The sequence below is a fragment of the Eremomyces bilateralis genome (assembly GCF_010015585.1).
Source record: "Eremomyces bilateralis CBS 781.70 unplaced genomic scaffold P152scaffold_4, whole genome shotgun sequence".
NCBI classification, from domain to species: Eukaryota; Fungi; Ascomycota; class Dothideomycetes; order Eremomycetales; family Eremomycetaceae; genus Eremomyces; species Eremomyces bilateralis.
Window position 1 is genome coordinate 21705 of NW_022985070.1, and position 13779 is coordinate 35483.

Here is a 13779-nt window from a genome sequence, read left to right on the forward strand (position 1 = left end):
TATGCGATTCTGCGAGAGCTCAGCCAGGCCTAGTTACTAGTAAGTAGCTAACTTAAGTTAACTAACTAACTTAGTTAGACAATAGATTTACTTACCTGCCATCTCAACAGGCCAGTTATGAAATGCTTCAAAATACTGCCGGCAGAGGTTAAAATTAGGACCGCATATCGTGCATTGCCAGAACATTTGCCTCGGAGCTCCGCTTTGAAGACTCTGGTGTATTTTCCACCTGCAGAACCAACAAGCCGTTCGAATCGGCCGTTCTGGCTTGACAATCTGGTGTGTTCCTGGCGTAATAACAACGGCGTTCGGGAATACGGTGTTGTCATTTATATAAGGACCTCTAGCCCTCTCCTACCTGCGGGAAAGACTCAGGAACTGCTTCAGGCGGTCGGCGTATCGCCTACTATCAAGGCTGGAATACTCGGGAGAGGGCTTGTGATAAGGTCTATCCTCACCAAATTAATACGCGAGGTCTCACCCATCTTTTCTTCGCTTTCGTCTTCTTTCATCCAACTACTTTCCAGCTGTTGCCTATGCATCAGGACGATATTCCTCTTTATGGTCAGTTTACTGCTTTGAATCGGAATGGCCTGCAGACTTGGGTTGCAGTTGGAGGAGTAAGGATATCAGATTTATTCTCTCTAAAATTATACCGCTAACAAATGTTTAGTGGTCATTCAATGATCCAGGCTCAACACATACTGCGTTCAGCGATATGGTATCCTCTGCAGCGAACCGGGCTGCCTTTATTACGTCTGTTATCACATTTATGGAGACTTATGGCTTCCAAGGCGCGGATCTTGACTGGGAATATCCCTCAGATAACGACCGTGGCGGACAACCGGCTGATGCGGATAACCTGGTCCTTTTAGTGAAGGAGATGAAAACAGCCTTTGCTGGGAGGTTTGGCCTTAGCCTTACCCTTGCACCAGACTACTGGTATCTTCGAGGCTTTAAGCCAGCCGAAATGCAGGGTTACGTCGATTTTATGGGGTTTATGGCCTACGACTTGCACGGCCCTTGGTACGTCCTACTACTACATTTTAATTCGGCTCTATGCTAACTACACCTTTAGGGATACTGATGTAGAGACTTTGGGTTCTAAAGTCTGTCCACAGACCGATATCACTGAGATGGATAGAAACATGAAGCCCCTCTGGTTCGATGGCGTTGACCCTAGCAAGATAGTTATGGGCATTGCTTACTACGGTCAGTCGTATAAGCTTTCGGATCCTTCCTGTGGTACCATGGGTTGCCCCTTCCAGCCTGGCCTCGGTGGCAGCCCTGGATCTTGCACTAACTTTCCCGGCGTCTTATCAAACCGCGAAATCCAGTCGATTCTTTCAGCATCGCAAGGTAGTATCACGCCGACCTTAAATGAAACAGCAATGGTCAAATACTTCACTTACGACGGTGATAGTTGGGTCGGCTACGATGACGTGGATACCTTTATACTAAAGGAGCAGTTCGCAAATGATCGTTGCCTTGGTGGAATCATGATCTAGTCTATCGACTTTGACCCTGAGACAGGCGGGGGTGGCGCGGCCAATCCCTATCGGTCGCCGGATATGGCTACGGTTATTCCACTTCCTCATACGACAGTCCCTGCTGGCGCTACTTTAACCGTTGACTCCGGGGTATCAACAGACGTTATCAGTCTTTCATACGATGGAAACCAGAACATACCGCAAGGTCCAGGTTCTAATACCTGTCAGCGTTGCAGTTTCTTCCGCCTTATCACTTCTACATGCTGTGGCGATGGAGGCAGTATCGGGAACCCCATTGAATTGCCAGCGAATATTCCGATCCCACTCGATATTATCCTACCGGCAGGATTCGTGCCAAACCAGCCATTCGTTGCTACAGACGGGAGCACAGCCACTGCAGGGTCTCCACTACCAAGGGAACTTACGATTCCAAAAGGGACGGTGTTCTCTTCTCCATTTATCATCCCTCCGGGACAACCATTACGAGAAGGAGAAGATGACGATACGGGAGATGATGCAATCTTATGGATCGACCCCGCGATCTGGGATGATCCAAATCCTACGGCCAGCTGCTACCCACCCTGCACTCTCGTGTTACCTCCGTGGACCAAAGTGACGAGCACAGTCGACTATCCCCGCATTACATGGACTGAAGGTCAACTGACAACGGTGCTTACAGTACCTCCGATTACGATCAGTGAATGGCAGCTTGAAACGGTCGTTGTGGGTAATCAACCCTCTTCATCGAGCAGTGGAACGGGATTCCCACCAATTATCTTCCCGATCATCACGCCAATATTGAGCGCAACCACGACATGGCCACCAGTGACCACAATTCTCTCTGGGCATGTAACGACTATTACAAACCCTCCTGTACCTCCCCGTCCCGCCCCGCCAGGACCTCCGCCTCACCCTCCGCCGGCCCCAGGACCATGGCCGCCACCGATTAGGATTTCCATTGGTCCTTCGGGACCTATTGTGCGGCCATGTGCATTCCCCGCAAATGGTTGCCCTGGTAAGGTCGATCCGGGTCAAGTGCAACCACCGGGTCTGGAACCGACACTCAAACCAGTTAAGAAGCTTTCAGGGAGGCCGCCGACTGGCAACCCGAGTGATCCAAATAGAAACGAGGATGAAGATCCAGATAACGAGGGCTTTACACCGGTTCCCGAAGACCCGGGCTCGGGGGGCCCTACTGTACCTCCGCCAAACACGCCGAATCCATCTACAAACACTGTAAATTGTTACAATCGGGGGCAGTGGACGAGAAGGTCTGCTCTGATTGACGGCATAGCGTACTTCTGTGATCGATTCCTCGGTTATGGCATTCTTCCCGAGGGCAAATTCGTTGAGGAAAACATTCTCATGGGTTTTAGCGGGAACGACATTTTCGATGTCGTCGTCACTTTCTCAGTCGAGGTTAAGTCAGGCTGTCAGTGGGTGTACGATGTTATTGACTGTCGAAAGTATCTCGAGGTTGCGGTGGACAGTTGTGACTGCGACGGGACGAAGCACAAACAGGGCGGAGTTGTTGAGAATAACTGCTTGAAGTGGAGGCTTGATCCAACGGGGTACAACTTAGGGTAGTTTCACTAGGGGATGTCGATCGCACCATCCGTGCTGAAGTCTCTCAAAGAAGAGGTAGATAGAATAATCAAGGCGTCCAGCAGTTTTCATTTGATTTTCTGTGAGGATTTCCAAAGAGCCGGGGCGAAACGGTTTCTATTAAACTCTGTACCGGCGGTACTTGTCTTGTGCCGGAACATAGAACTACAAACAGTTTACATACATTTGGATATTGGCGGGGATGTATCACTTAGGATCTAATAGCGGAACAGTATATCATCGGACGAGACGGTTCTCCTTAGCAGAGGTTCCTCTAAGTGCGATATAGTACCTAAACCGAAGCTGAAATCCCAATCTCTACAAAGGTTCTGAAAACATAACCCGCTCGATTCGTATGACATTCCAGGCTCTCATTCGCACCAACCTCCCCTTCCCTTCCTCGGACGCTCGCATTCAAAATTCAACGAACCTTATTCTTCATGGCAGCTTCCCACTCTCTGCCCACAAAAATGACGTATTCGTAACGGAACTATTGAAGAAGTAGAGTCGGAGAGGCGGGCAGTGTCGATTAAAGCGGCGGCGGCATGCCCAGCGAGCCGAATCCGGGACTGGGTGTTCTACGTGTTAGTCTCTCTTTAGGCGGTCTCCTGCTGAGATGAGAGGCTATTTCTGCTTGATCTTCCCATATCTTTAGGACCGATTCGGGCCCTTCGTCTCTAAAGATACAAAACCATCCCCGGCCTAATGGGGCATGTTTATAGAATCGAGTATCTGGAGGGAGTGGTTCCGAGTGATTAGACAGCACGCTCTCTGCTCGGAAGATCTCGTCCTTCAAGGCTTTTATGTACGGATGGACCGCAAGGATATAATCGCCAACGGTCACGCAAACCGCCTTTAGGGTTACCAGTCACTATGAGCGGTGCGGGGGAATTGTACCGGCCTCCGCACTCGCAGGGAAGCTCGTTACCGCTCTCGTCTTTATAGTCACAGTCGCAGTTAGGCAGCATATACTCGTACAACTGGTATAGGAGATCTATATCCACTTTGACGGACGAGATCGGGGGATAATGCATCGAAGTAGCTGCTATCGGGTGGAAACTGCCGTCTTGGTTCATAAACGGTCGGGCTGTAGAGTTGGCATCGCATGGATCGTCTAGGATAAGGATGTCCTGAAGCTCATCAAACATAGACCATCGGATTCCATATTGTTTGATTCTGTCAGGGTGGGAGATACCCGCCCTAACCAGCTCCCTATCATGGCCATTGGAATACCATTCCCAGTCCTTAAGGGGGGCTTCGTTCTGGGATTCCCACCTTCTGTCGCCATGACTTGCTGTGAGCGAGGGGGTTCGTGAGGATTTTTCTTGCGAATATTAGATTGTATATTCCGAATAAGAGCCGTAGCTCACGTCGTGCTCCTAGGAGCTCCGTTAACGTATTTGATGAGGTTGTGACGGGAATTGGTTCTGATGGAAATCAGTGGACCGTGCAAGTTAACAACCGAACTGAAAACTCTGATCTACCGTATTCGGCAATTTGACTCTACTCCTCATTCATTATCCTGCTTCATTGAATTCTTCTTTGTATTCATCGCCATTTGTCGGTACTATGGGCTTGGAGAAGTGCAACCTTCAGCTCAACCCTATTACTCTGTGCTGCACCTTGCAAACGCTACTGGTCATCGGTCTCGCGGCCAAGCCTTGGCCCTTGGGTAACGATTCGTAAGCAGTGGTCACGAAGTCGAAGTTCCGATATTAACCTCCGAACAGAATCCAGTTGCCGTCCCTCTCCTGATCAAGCTTGATTTGAGTTGATCAGGGTTGTATTAGGATGACAAACGTTGCATTCGACGGTTGCAGTTGTAAACCCTTGGTGTAAACGACTAAGCGGTCTGAAGTTGTTCTCCATTCACTGACTAATTACCGACAAGCCCGATGATCGGATATAAGGATACAAAAACGAGAAAGACTCTTGGCCTCAACCCGAAAACAAACTTTATGTTCCCAGAATGTTTGCTGGATCGGGGTGAGCCCCCCGTGCCCAGCCACATTTGCCGGAAATATGATTGTCTTTGCCACTCACATCTTCATCGTCGTGCATCTTAGAACCCATACTGAATCATTTAATACCCGCAGGAATAGCCTCTACAACCTCCCTTAGGTATTGCCGATCGAGTGAACAGGCTTTCAGAACAGCGTGTGGACGATTTGTCATTGACCTAAGGTAGCTTCCGTAGTTTTCCAGTCCCTATTTGCGGCTTTCTAGAATCGGAAGGATGAAAGATAGCCTTTCTATTTCTTGCCATCTTTGCTTTCAAATCCAGTCGTTCTTTCGTTCTGTGCTTGTTGAATTTCCCAATTAAGTCGAAATGAAAGCTAGGTGGGAACATCGGTATATAAAGATGTTAGTTTTGTATCAGCCAAGATGTAAAAAAGGCATTATCAACTCGTATGCTTCCTTCCTCTTGCAAGATCTATTGTGAACACCATTTGTCCTTCTGAGAATATTGGAAAGTCCATCATCTCCCATGGCAAAAGATCAATACCTCGCTGGAAAGCTTGCGCTAGTCACTGGTGCCAGTAAAGCTAATGGCATTGGCGCCGCGGTTGCGTACCTTTTGGCTGAGCATGGTGCAGATGTAAGATATATATTCCCATCAATGAAGCATTGCTTGCATATAACCAACTAACTTCTGAACAGGTTGCCATAACCTACAATAAAAATGCCACCGCCGCAGAGGAGACAACCAGCCGGATCAGAAAGCTAGGCGCCAAGGCTGTAAGTCCCCATCGAATCCAATCCTATGCTTATAATTGACACGATATCAGGTTGCTATACAAGCCAACCAATCATCTGAAAGTTATGGCGAAGCCTTAATCAACCTGGTGCTCAAGACGTTTGATACTACTACGATCGACATCATCGTCAACAACGCGGTGTGTTCCATTCAGTCTTGCCCAAGTGGCCTCTAAGCTGAACTCGCCTGTAGGGCACCAGTATACCTTCCGCCGGAATCGAGCAGACGCCTATATCAGACTTTGACGCCCACTTTCTCACCAACGTCCGTGGACCCTGGCTGCTCATCCAAGCCGCGATCCCCCACCTCCCGTCCCCTGGCGGCCGCATCGTCAACGTCGGCTCCATCCTCTCTAAGAACGGCAGCATGTACCTGCAGCTCTATTCCGGCTCCAAGGCAGCGTTGGCGACTCTTAGCCTTGCGTGGGCGGAGGAGCTGGGTCCGAAGGGGATCACGGTCAATACGGTATCACCGGGACCGATCGGTACGGATCTGGCTGCGGAGGAGGGTCATCCGTTGATGCAGAAGTTTCGATGGGAGCAGTATATCAAGAGGAGCGGGGAGACGGAGGAGGTGGCTGCTGCGATTGGGTTTTTAGCGAGTCCGCAAGCGTCGTTCATTACGGGGCAGAACCTTATGGTTGATGGAGGGTTGATTTATCAATAAGCACTCATGTTGTTGTATGGCTAGTTGCAAATGCAGTATGGAGTCTTGTCTTACCAATTTCATGACCTGACTCGCTAGGCTACTAGTCTCTTACCTTCTCAGAATACAATACCTCGAAACCACCCAGCGAAACGATCCAAGACAGGCGCAGTCTAAAGACCAACGGGGTTATGCTGTTCTACTTAGCAACACGCTCCCGAACAATGACTTCACAATAACAGTTCCGTAGAGCAAGCCCCTGAATGTCGAAAAGACGCCATGAGCCGGTACTACGACCATTCTAAGACGCTCAATAATTACAACTACATGAGGTATTGAAACAAACAGGATCTAACACGGATCCAGCCAACTGAACGCCACCCCCGATCTAGACACTCGAAATCCAACAACATCCCTCCTCACGCCGCCGGCGCGGCCTTCCCCACGCCGTCCACCACGCCATCTCCCTGATACTTCTCCCAATTCGCCAAAATATTCCCAATCTTCGGCGAGCTCGTCAACTTATACACCTCCTCGAAATACTCCTTCGTCAACTCGAACGGCTTCGCGGTGACGTTCGGGATGTATTTCCCGATCAGCTTGCTCGGATCGATGCTGGTCTTGTTGATTTTCTTCAGCAGGAACGAGCGGAACGGCTTGACGCCCGACCGCAGGAAAGTGCTGTGGAACGGCACATCGATGCCCTTGAGCGGGATGGTGGCGAAGCCACGCTGCAGATCGAGCGGACCGGCGGCGGCTTTGGCGCGGGTAGTGGCGGCGCACTCGGTGATGATCTGGAGGAGATGGTCGCGCACGTCGTCGAGGGAGAGCTGCTGGGTGAGGGACTGGATGTCGATCTGCTGCTGCTTGAGGTAGTTGAGGACGTTGGTGAGGCAGTCGAGGGCGCGGAGATCGCCGGCGGCGACGTATTGCATGTTGGCGATGTTGTAGTTGACGATCTCGAGGAGCCAGCCAGTGCTCTGCGCGATGTTCTCGACCACGAATTGCAGTGCCGCTTCGTTGAACGTCTTGCTGATCCGCGACGGGTTGATGGCGCACATGCTGTAGTTCGAGCGGCCGGCCGCGTCCCGCTCTACGGCGACCTGCATGGTGAGGCCGCGATAGAAGACGACGGAGACGAGCGACTCGATTGGCATGACTTCGGCGAGCGCCGCGAGCGCGGAGTACTCGCCGAGAGAGTGGCCGGCAAACGAACTATCGCGTTGGACGAGGCCCTTGGCACGCATATCTTCGAAGGAGGCCTTCTCCATAAGGGTCAAGGCCGGCTGAGTGAACTGCGTGGCGGACAAGAGCCCGTTCGGAGAGCGGTAGGTGTACGAGGTGGTATCCTCGGTGATCTCCTTGAAGATCTTCTCGGTCTTGACGGTGCCATCGGCCTGGACGGTCTCGAACGTCATGGACATGTAGTTCTGACGAATTGCCTTTCCGCGCGGGCCACCGAAATGAATCGTGAGTTCCTTCGGGTTATTCTTGACGATGTTCGTGATCGCGAAGCCTGCCAAACGGTTAGCAAATTCCGACAAAGCAATCAATGCAGTCACATACCATAATTATCCATAAAATGCTTATCCGCCCGATCCCACACCTCCCGTGCCACCTCACTCGCCTCATACAAATCCATCCCCATCCCCTGCTCCTGGCTCCCTTGCCCCGTAAACACATACGCACTCACTGGCTGCTCCACTTCCGCCTCGCCCAACAACACCTTCTCCTCTGTTTCCGCGCTCGCCGCCTCCACTTTGATGATCTTCCGCCCGCGCACCATCCCCACGTGCGTCAGCTTCACGTCGATCAGGTCGTCTGGCAACACCATCCCCACCAGGTTCGCGTGGAAGCTTCGCACGCGACCAATGTGGTTCTCCGCCGCCCACGTCTCGACGAGCGAGCGCACTGCCGCGCTGCTGTACATCCCATGCGTGATCGTCCCGGGAAGGTTCGCGTACGACGCGAACACGCGGGACACGTGGATCGGGTTATAATCGCCCGACACGCGCGCGTAGGTCTCGTTGCTGGCGGGCGCCTTGAGTACGAGCGGGGTCTTGCGGTTGAGGGGAATGGCGTTCTCGAAGTGCACGGGCTGGTCGAGGGCGCTGCCAGAGCGGGTGAGGTAGTCGAGGACGGGGTTGCCACGCGAGGCGCCGGCTTCGTACTCGACGGAGGCGATCTGGATGACTTCCTTCGTGGGCAGCTCGAGGAGGACTTCGCCGAGGGTCTGCACGGAGGAGAAGACGGATTGATTCTGGTAGCGGACGAGGCTCTGTAGGCGGAAGGTGAGGGTTTGGTTGAGGAGATCGATGTCATCGCGCTCCATGCGGAACCATTCCTTGCTGCGAAGGACCGCGATGTCCTTGCTCGTCGCGAGCGTCAGCTTCATCGGCGTCTCCGTCTTCCGCTGGAACGTGTTCTCGAAATCCGTATAGACTCCACGATACAGGAACTGCGACGTCACCTCCATCACCGGTTCCCCGTCGCGCGTGATCGTCCCGCACACTTCGACCATCTTCCCGGAGTCCTGGTTGATCACCGCGTTCACCTGCGCCGTAGTATCCAGCACGTCGCCCTTCTTCAGCGGCTCCGCGCCGGGGATCATGCGGAACCCGTTGCTCAGGTGCACGAGCTTCAGCAGATCGCCGTCGATCGCGCGCGGGAAGATCGGCTTCGTGATGGCTTTCCAGCCCACGACGATCGCGAAGTCCATTGGCGCGAACACTTCTTTTCCGTGCCGCTCGACGAACGCCTCCTGCGTGTTGCCGACCGCGTGCACGAAGTCGTTGATTGCCTCGGTGGTGACGACCGCGCGCCCGCCGTCGAACTTGCTGGTGACGGGTGTCTCGAAGGGGCAGGGGTCGGCGCCGAACCACACGCGGTAGTAGAACTCCTTGATGCGGTCGTTGCGCGCCTGCATGACCTCGCGGATCGGCGCGTAGCCAGTCTCCGGATGGTAGGTGAAGCGCAGGGGGAGGCGGACGGGGGCCTTCTCGACGGTGCGGTGCTCGATCAGGTCGACTTTGATCTCGTTGGCCGAGGTCATGGAGATGTCGACAGTTTGCGTGGTCTTGGAGCCGCCGTTGTAGGGCTCGAAGATGGAGATGACGGTCGTCGCCGGGGTGTTGGGGTTGGTAATTTCCACGGTCATGCCCTTGGTGGGAGCAAAGATGCGGCGCATGGGGTTGGTTTGGAAACGTTGGCCTTGCACGAAGACGTCGGCGGTGAAGAATGCGTGGCGCCAGGAGTACGTGGTGCCGGCAAGTAGCTGCATCCAGTCGTCGACATTTGGCAGCGTTGCGTTGGGCGCATCCGACAGACGGTAGGTGAGCTTGTTCTCTAGCTCGGTGACGTCTAGCCCTTCCACGTCGATCTCATCCGACACGCCGAGGAGTTTGCTGCCGAAGTATTCGATCACGGGGATCTTAGACGCGTCGCCGTGATAGTAATCCCGGGTGAGCATCTTGATATGGTTGTCATGCACACCATCCAGAATATCCTTGACCGGCTCGTCGACGACCTTGCTGTACCTCGCCGCCATCGGTCCCTGAAGGATACACGTCCGTCCAACATCTTGACCGACGACCGCCTCGAGGTCCTCCGACTGCCACAGGCTGTCTTTCTTGAAGAAATACTCGAAGTTATCGTCGAGGACAGGTACGAACGGCACGGGCTTCTGCCCCCGCCGCATGCACAGCATCAGGAAGTGCTGCACATCCTGCGCGTTGATGAGCTGAGTTTCCGCGTCGGGATACTCGGCGATCAGCCGCTCGACGACGGGGAACGGGTCGTTGAGCTCCGCGTAGTTCTGCACGATGCTCGACTTCCCCGCGCCAACGATAAAACGCTCCTCGACCCGCCGCATGAAATCCCCCGCCAGCTTCGCCAGACTCTTATCGATCCAGCGCTTCTCATGCGTCACGAACATCAACTCCACCATGCGGCGCACTACTTCGGCGTACGTCATATCCTCCAAATCCACGCTCTCCCCCCGCGCGTTCCGCCCGAACCACACCTTCTGGAAGTCGTCGTTCAGCTTTCGGATGATGTGCGCGCGCATCTTCTTCAGCTCCGGCACCCGTTTCGCCCGGTCCAGCGCGAAGATTTTCTGATCCATCTCCGCCCAGAACCGCACGCCGCGTGTCGCCAGCTTGTGGATCGGCTCGCCCATCTCTGAGCGCACCGTGATGACGCCGCCGGCGGGGCCTTTGTACGTCTTCTCCCACTCGCCGTCGTCGAGGCCTTCGGCATCGCAGATGGCTTGCTTGGCGTTCTTAGAGGTGTGCGCTTCCTTGGCGGTCATCATGCGGGAGCCGAAGAGGACGCCGTCGAACGGCATGGCAGGATAGCCGTAGTTCGCGGACCAGGCGCCGGTGAGGTAGGGGTAGGTGTCTTCAGCGCCACCGAAGCCGGAGCCGGCGATGAGGACGAGGTTCTCGCACTTGCGGATACGGGAATACATGCTGAGGATGGGTTGGTGGAAGTCCTCGAAGGAGTGATGCCCGCCACCACGGCCACCGGTCCATTGAAGGAGGACAGGGAAGGTGGGGTTGGCTTTGGCGATGTTGATGACTTGTTGGATCGCCTCGCTGGAGCCGGGCTTGAAGGCGATGTGCTTGATGCCGAGGGTCTCGATGTATTCGTTCGCCACCTCGATGCTCGGAACGCCGGCCCCGATGGTGAGCCCTTCGATGGGGACGCCCTCGGCGCGGAGTTTGGCGATCAAAGGGATCTGCCAGTTCATAGCGCGCGGATTGACGTAGATGAGGTTGACGGTGATGCCGCGGCCGGCGGGGGTGGCGCTTTCGATCTTGCGGATCGCTTCGGTCATGGACTTTTCGTCGTAGTATCCACCACCGGCCAACTCGATCTCGTAGCCGGCGTTCATCGTCGCCGCGACGAAATCCCATGGCACAGTGCACGGCGTCATACCGGCGACCATGACGGGTGGAAGACCGACGAGTCGCGACATCTTCGTGTCGACGATCGTCTGGCCAACGGACGTCTTGATCAGGCGGGGACCGTGTTCCTTGACCCAGTCAGGGGCATACTTGACCGCGTGCTCGGAGTCGCGGTCGAACAGTTCGGGCTTGTAGCCGACTTCTGCGTTGGTCCCGTCAATGGTGCCGGCGAGGATGACGCGGACGCCAGTGCCGTCCTTGTTGCGGTTGGTCAAGACGCCAAGACCGGAGATGCCGCCCGGACCCAAGTCGATGATATGGGTTGCCTTGGGGAAGACGGTTGCCGTCTCCCAGTTGACGGCCTCGGTGGTGATCATGCGAACGAGAGCAGGCACGACGTTGGCGTTGCCAGCCTCTTCTCGGAGATCTTTGCCAGTGTGAGTATTGTACGTGGCGATGGCGAGGTCGGCGGCTGGGATCTGGATGTCCTTCAAGTCGTCGATGATGAGCTTGTAGGCTTCCGACAGGAGTGGGCTGTGGAAAGGGGCGGTGATGGGAAGGAAACGGTTGACGAAGCGGACTTTGCGGTCGGTGAAGGGGATGCGAGTCTGGTCCAAGCCGGTCGGAGCCTTCACTTTGCGCAAACGCTGGTTCAGACCGTACAATGAGATCGGAGGACCAGTCACCACCACGTTGCGGGCGGAGTTGACAAGAGAGATGCCAACATGCTGGTCTTTCGGAAGATGCTCATTCGTCGCATCGATGTGTGATTGGACTTGCGCTTGTGACAAGTCACGAATGGACAGCATCGGAGTCGGCGCACCTTCGCCGTGATCGAGCGAGTCTTGGAGGTAGTTCGGGTTGATGGACGTCCGAGGGTATGCTTGCTGGCTGCGGGATCCGATCCAAAAGAGGGCCTTTAGCGCATTCATGGCGTACTTATCGAACGACGGCCAGTCGCTCGACGCGGCGATTGCAGCCGCAGTGACGATGCCTTGTGAGTGGCCGGTTACACCACGCAGACGATCGCGGATGAGACCGGGATGCGACCCCATCACTCGGCAGGTTACCAGGTAATGAGAGAGCTGGGTCAACCCAATCAGTGGCAGACTCACGGGCGCAGACACCAAGTATTCGATATCTGGCTGTGAGTCTCGGTTGTGCAGCCATCGCATGACATCGAGGCCTTTGGGGTAGAGCTTCTCTGCCTTGGGGTCTCTCGATAACTGTAGCAACAAGGCGGCCGCATCGGTTACGAATTGCTCGACGAACGGACCGTAGGTCTGGTAGACTTCTCGGAGTTCGTCGAAGTACTCCTCGATGTTGCCTTGGCCGCCAAACACGGCGTAAAGGAACGCATTCCCGTTCTCCGCCTCGCGGAAGAGCGCGGACTCGTGACCCTTCAATGGACGCTCTGCAACGGCGCGAGCCTTGTAGTACGATTGGCAGACGATATTCTTCTTCGAGACGATGCCGGGTAATGAAGCGGCAAGCGCATGGACCTCATTTCCTCGAAGGAACCCACGCTCAAATTCATTCAAGATGACTTTCAGCACCTCTTCGTATGGGTCCGGGTCGTCGGCGACTTCGGTATGGTTGGCAATGTGACCGAGATATCGAGCAACAAGTTCGGCCTCGGATGAAGGCTCGTCATCGAGGGCAAGTTCTTCGGTTGCCTCCGGGAGGGATTTGATGAAGGCATCTTTGAGCTCGGTGGCGTGGTAGTGGAAGGCGGTTGGGATGAGGAATTGGTATTCCAGCGAGCCGTGGGAGAGGGTGAGAGGACGGAGGGAGGCTTGGGATCGTGGGGTTGCGACGCCCGTTTGAGGACCGGAGCCGTACATGGTGCGAGAGGAGGGGGTGATCCTGAGGTCGAGATTTCTCTCTCGACTGGGGGAGTTAGTTTGAAGCGATCCTGAAGTTAGGAGAAGATTCACATACATTGGGGTGGACATGTGTATAGTCCGATCTCTCTCAATTCCAAGAGAAATCGACACTCTTCAAAAGCACCGATGGATGGATATGCTCCGAAGAAAGCGTATATCCGAGTCGTACTTCAGGAGGAGGTACTCGGAGGTAATGGTTGGGGTATGGAACTCCTGACTAGTATACAGGAATGAAAAGGAGAGTGCGGAGGAATTGAGGAATAGAAACGGAGACAGTAGGATTGGAGATGATGACAGCTCCGTTTCGTAAAGAGGAGTGAAGGGTAGGAGTATCGGGATGGGTTGGCGAATGGTGAATTGATGATGGATGTGGTTGAGGAGGAGGTGGAAAAGGAACGCGAATAAATTTCGGACCGGGGGTCGAAGGCCGATTTGACTCCGTTGCGGGAGGAAGGTGCAGGGACAGGGGGGGAAGGAGCAAGGACAGG

At 54.4% G+C, this 13779-nt stretch overlaps 3 protein-coding genes across 3 annotated transcripts; 2 read left to right on the top strand and 1 right to left on the bottom strand.

Annotated features, from left to right (window-relative positions):
- Positions 1-245: 245 nt before the first annotated feature.
- P152DRAFT_512062 (uncharacterized protein) lies at positions 246-3077 on the top strand (the record flags this gene model as incomplete). Its single annotated transcript, XM_033682734.1, has 4 exons — positions 246-620; positions 674-1026; positions 1079-1427; positions 1509-3077. Exons 1-4 carry the CDS (start codon positions 537-539, stop codon positions 3075-3077), a joined length of 2355 nt encoding a protein of 784 aa, XP_033536321.1. The 5' UTR covers positions 246-536.
- A 2295-nt stretch (positions 3078-5372) lies between these two features.
- Positions 5373-6800, top strand: P152DRAFT_229716 (NAD(P)-binding protein). The gene is made up of 4 exons (XM_033674549.1): positions 5373-5694; positions 5757-5834; positions 5885-5992; positions 6046-6800. The coding sequence occupies exons 1-4, from the start codon at positions 5584-5586 to the stop codon at positions 6517-6519; spliced, it is 771 nt and encodes a 256-aa protein (XP_033536322.1). The 5' UTR covers positions 5373-5583; the 3' UTR covers positions 6520-6800.
- P152DRAFT_455739 (beta subunit of fatty acid synthase) lies at positions 6540-13621 on the bottom strand. The gene is made up of 3 exons (XM_033678852.1): positions 13347-13621; positions 8065-13295; positions 6540-8014 (listed from the first exon to the last, which is right to left on the bottom strand). The coding sequence occupies exons 1-3, from the start codon at positions 13358-13360 to the stop codon at positions 6918-6920; spliced, it is 6342 nt and encodes a 2113-aa protein (XP_033536323.1). The 5' UTR covers positions 13361-13621; the 3' UTR covers positions 6540-6917.
- Between the last annotated feature and the right edge of the window lie 158 nt (positions 13622-13779).

Excerpts from the sequence above, each read along its gene's own strand:
- P152DRAFT_455739 (XM_033678852.1), bottom strand. Across the intron at positions 8,015-8,064 it reads GCATTTTATGGATAATTATG|GCTTCGCGATCACGAACATC; the intron begins GTATGTGACTGC and ends ACCGTTTGGCAG.
- P152DRAFT_229716 (XM_033674549.1), top strand. The coding sequence starts at position 5,584 with ATGGCAAAAGATCAATACCTCGCTGGAAAGCTTGCGCTAGTCACTGGT. Across the intron at positions 5,695-5,756 it reads TGGCTGAGCATGGTGCAGAT|GTTGCCATAACCTACAATAA; the intron begins GTAAGATATATA and ends ACTTCTGAACAG. Across the intron at positions 5,835-5,884 it reads GAAAGCTAGGCGCCAAGGCT|GTTGCTATACAAGCCAACCA; the intron begins GTAAGTCCCCAT and ends ACACGATATCAG.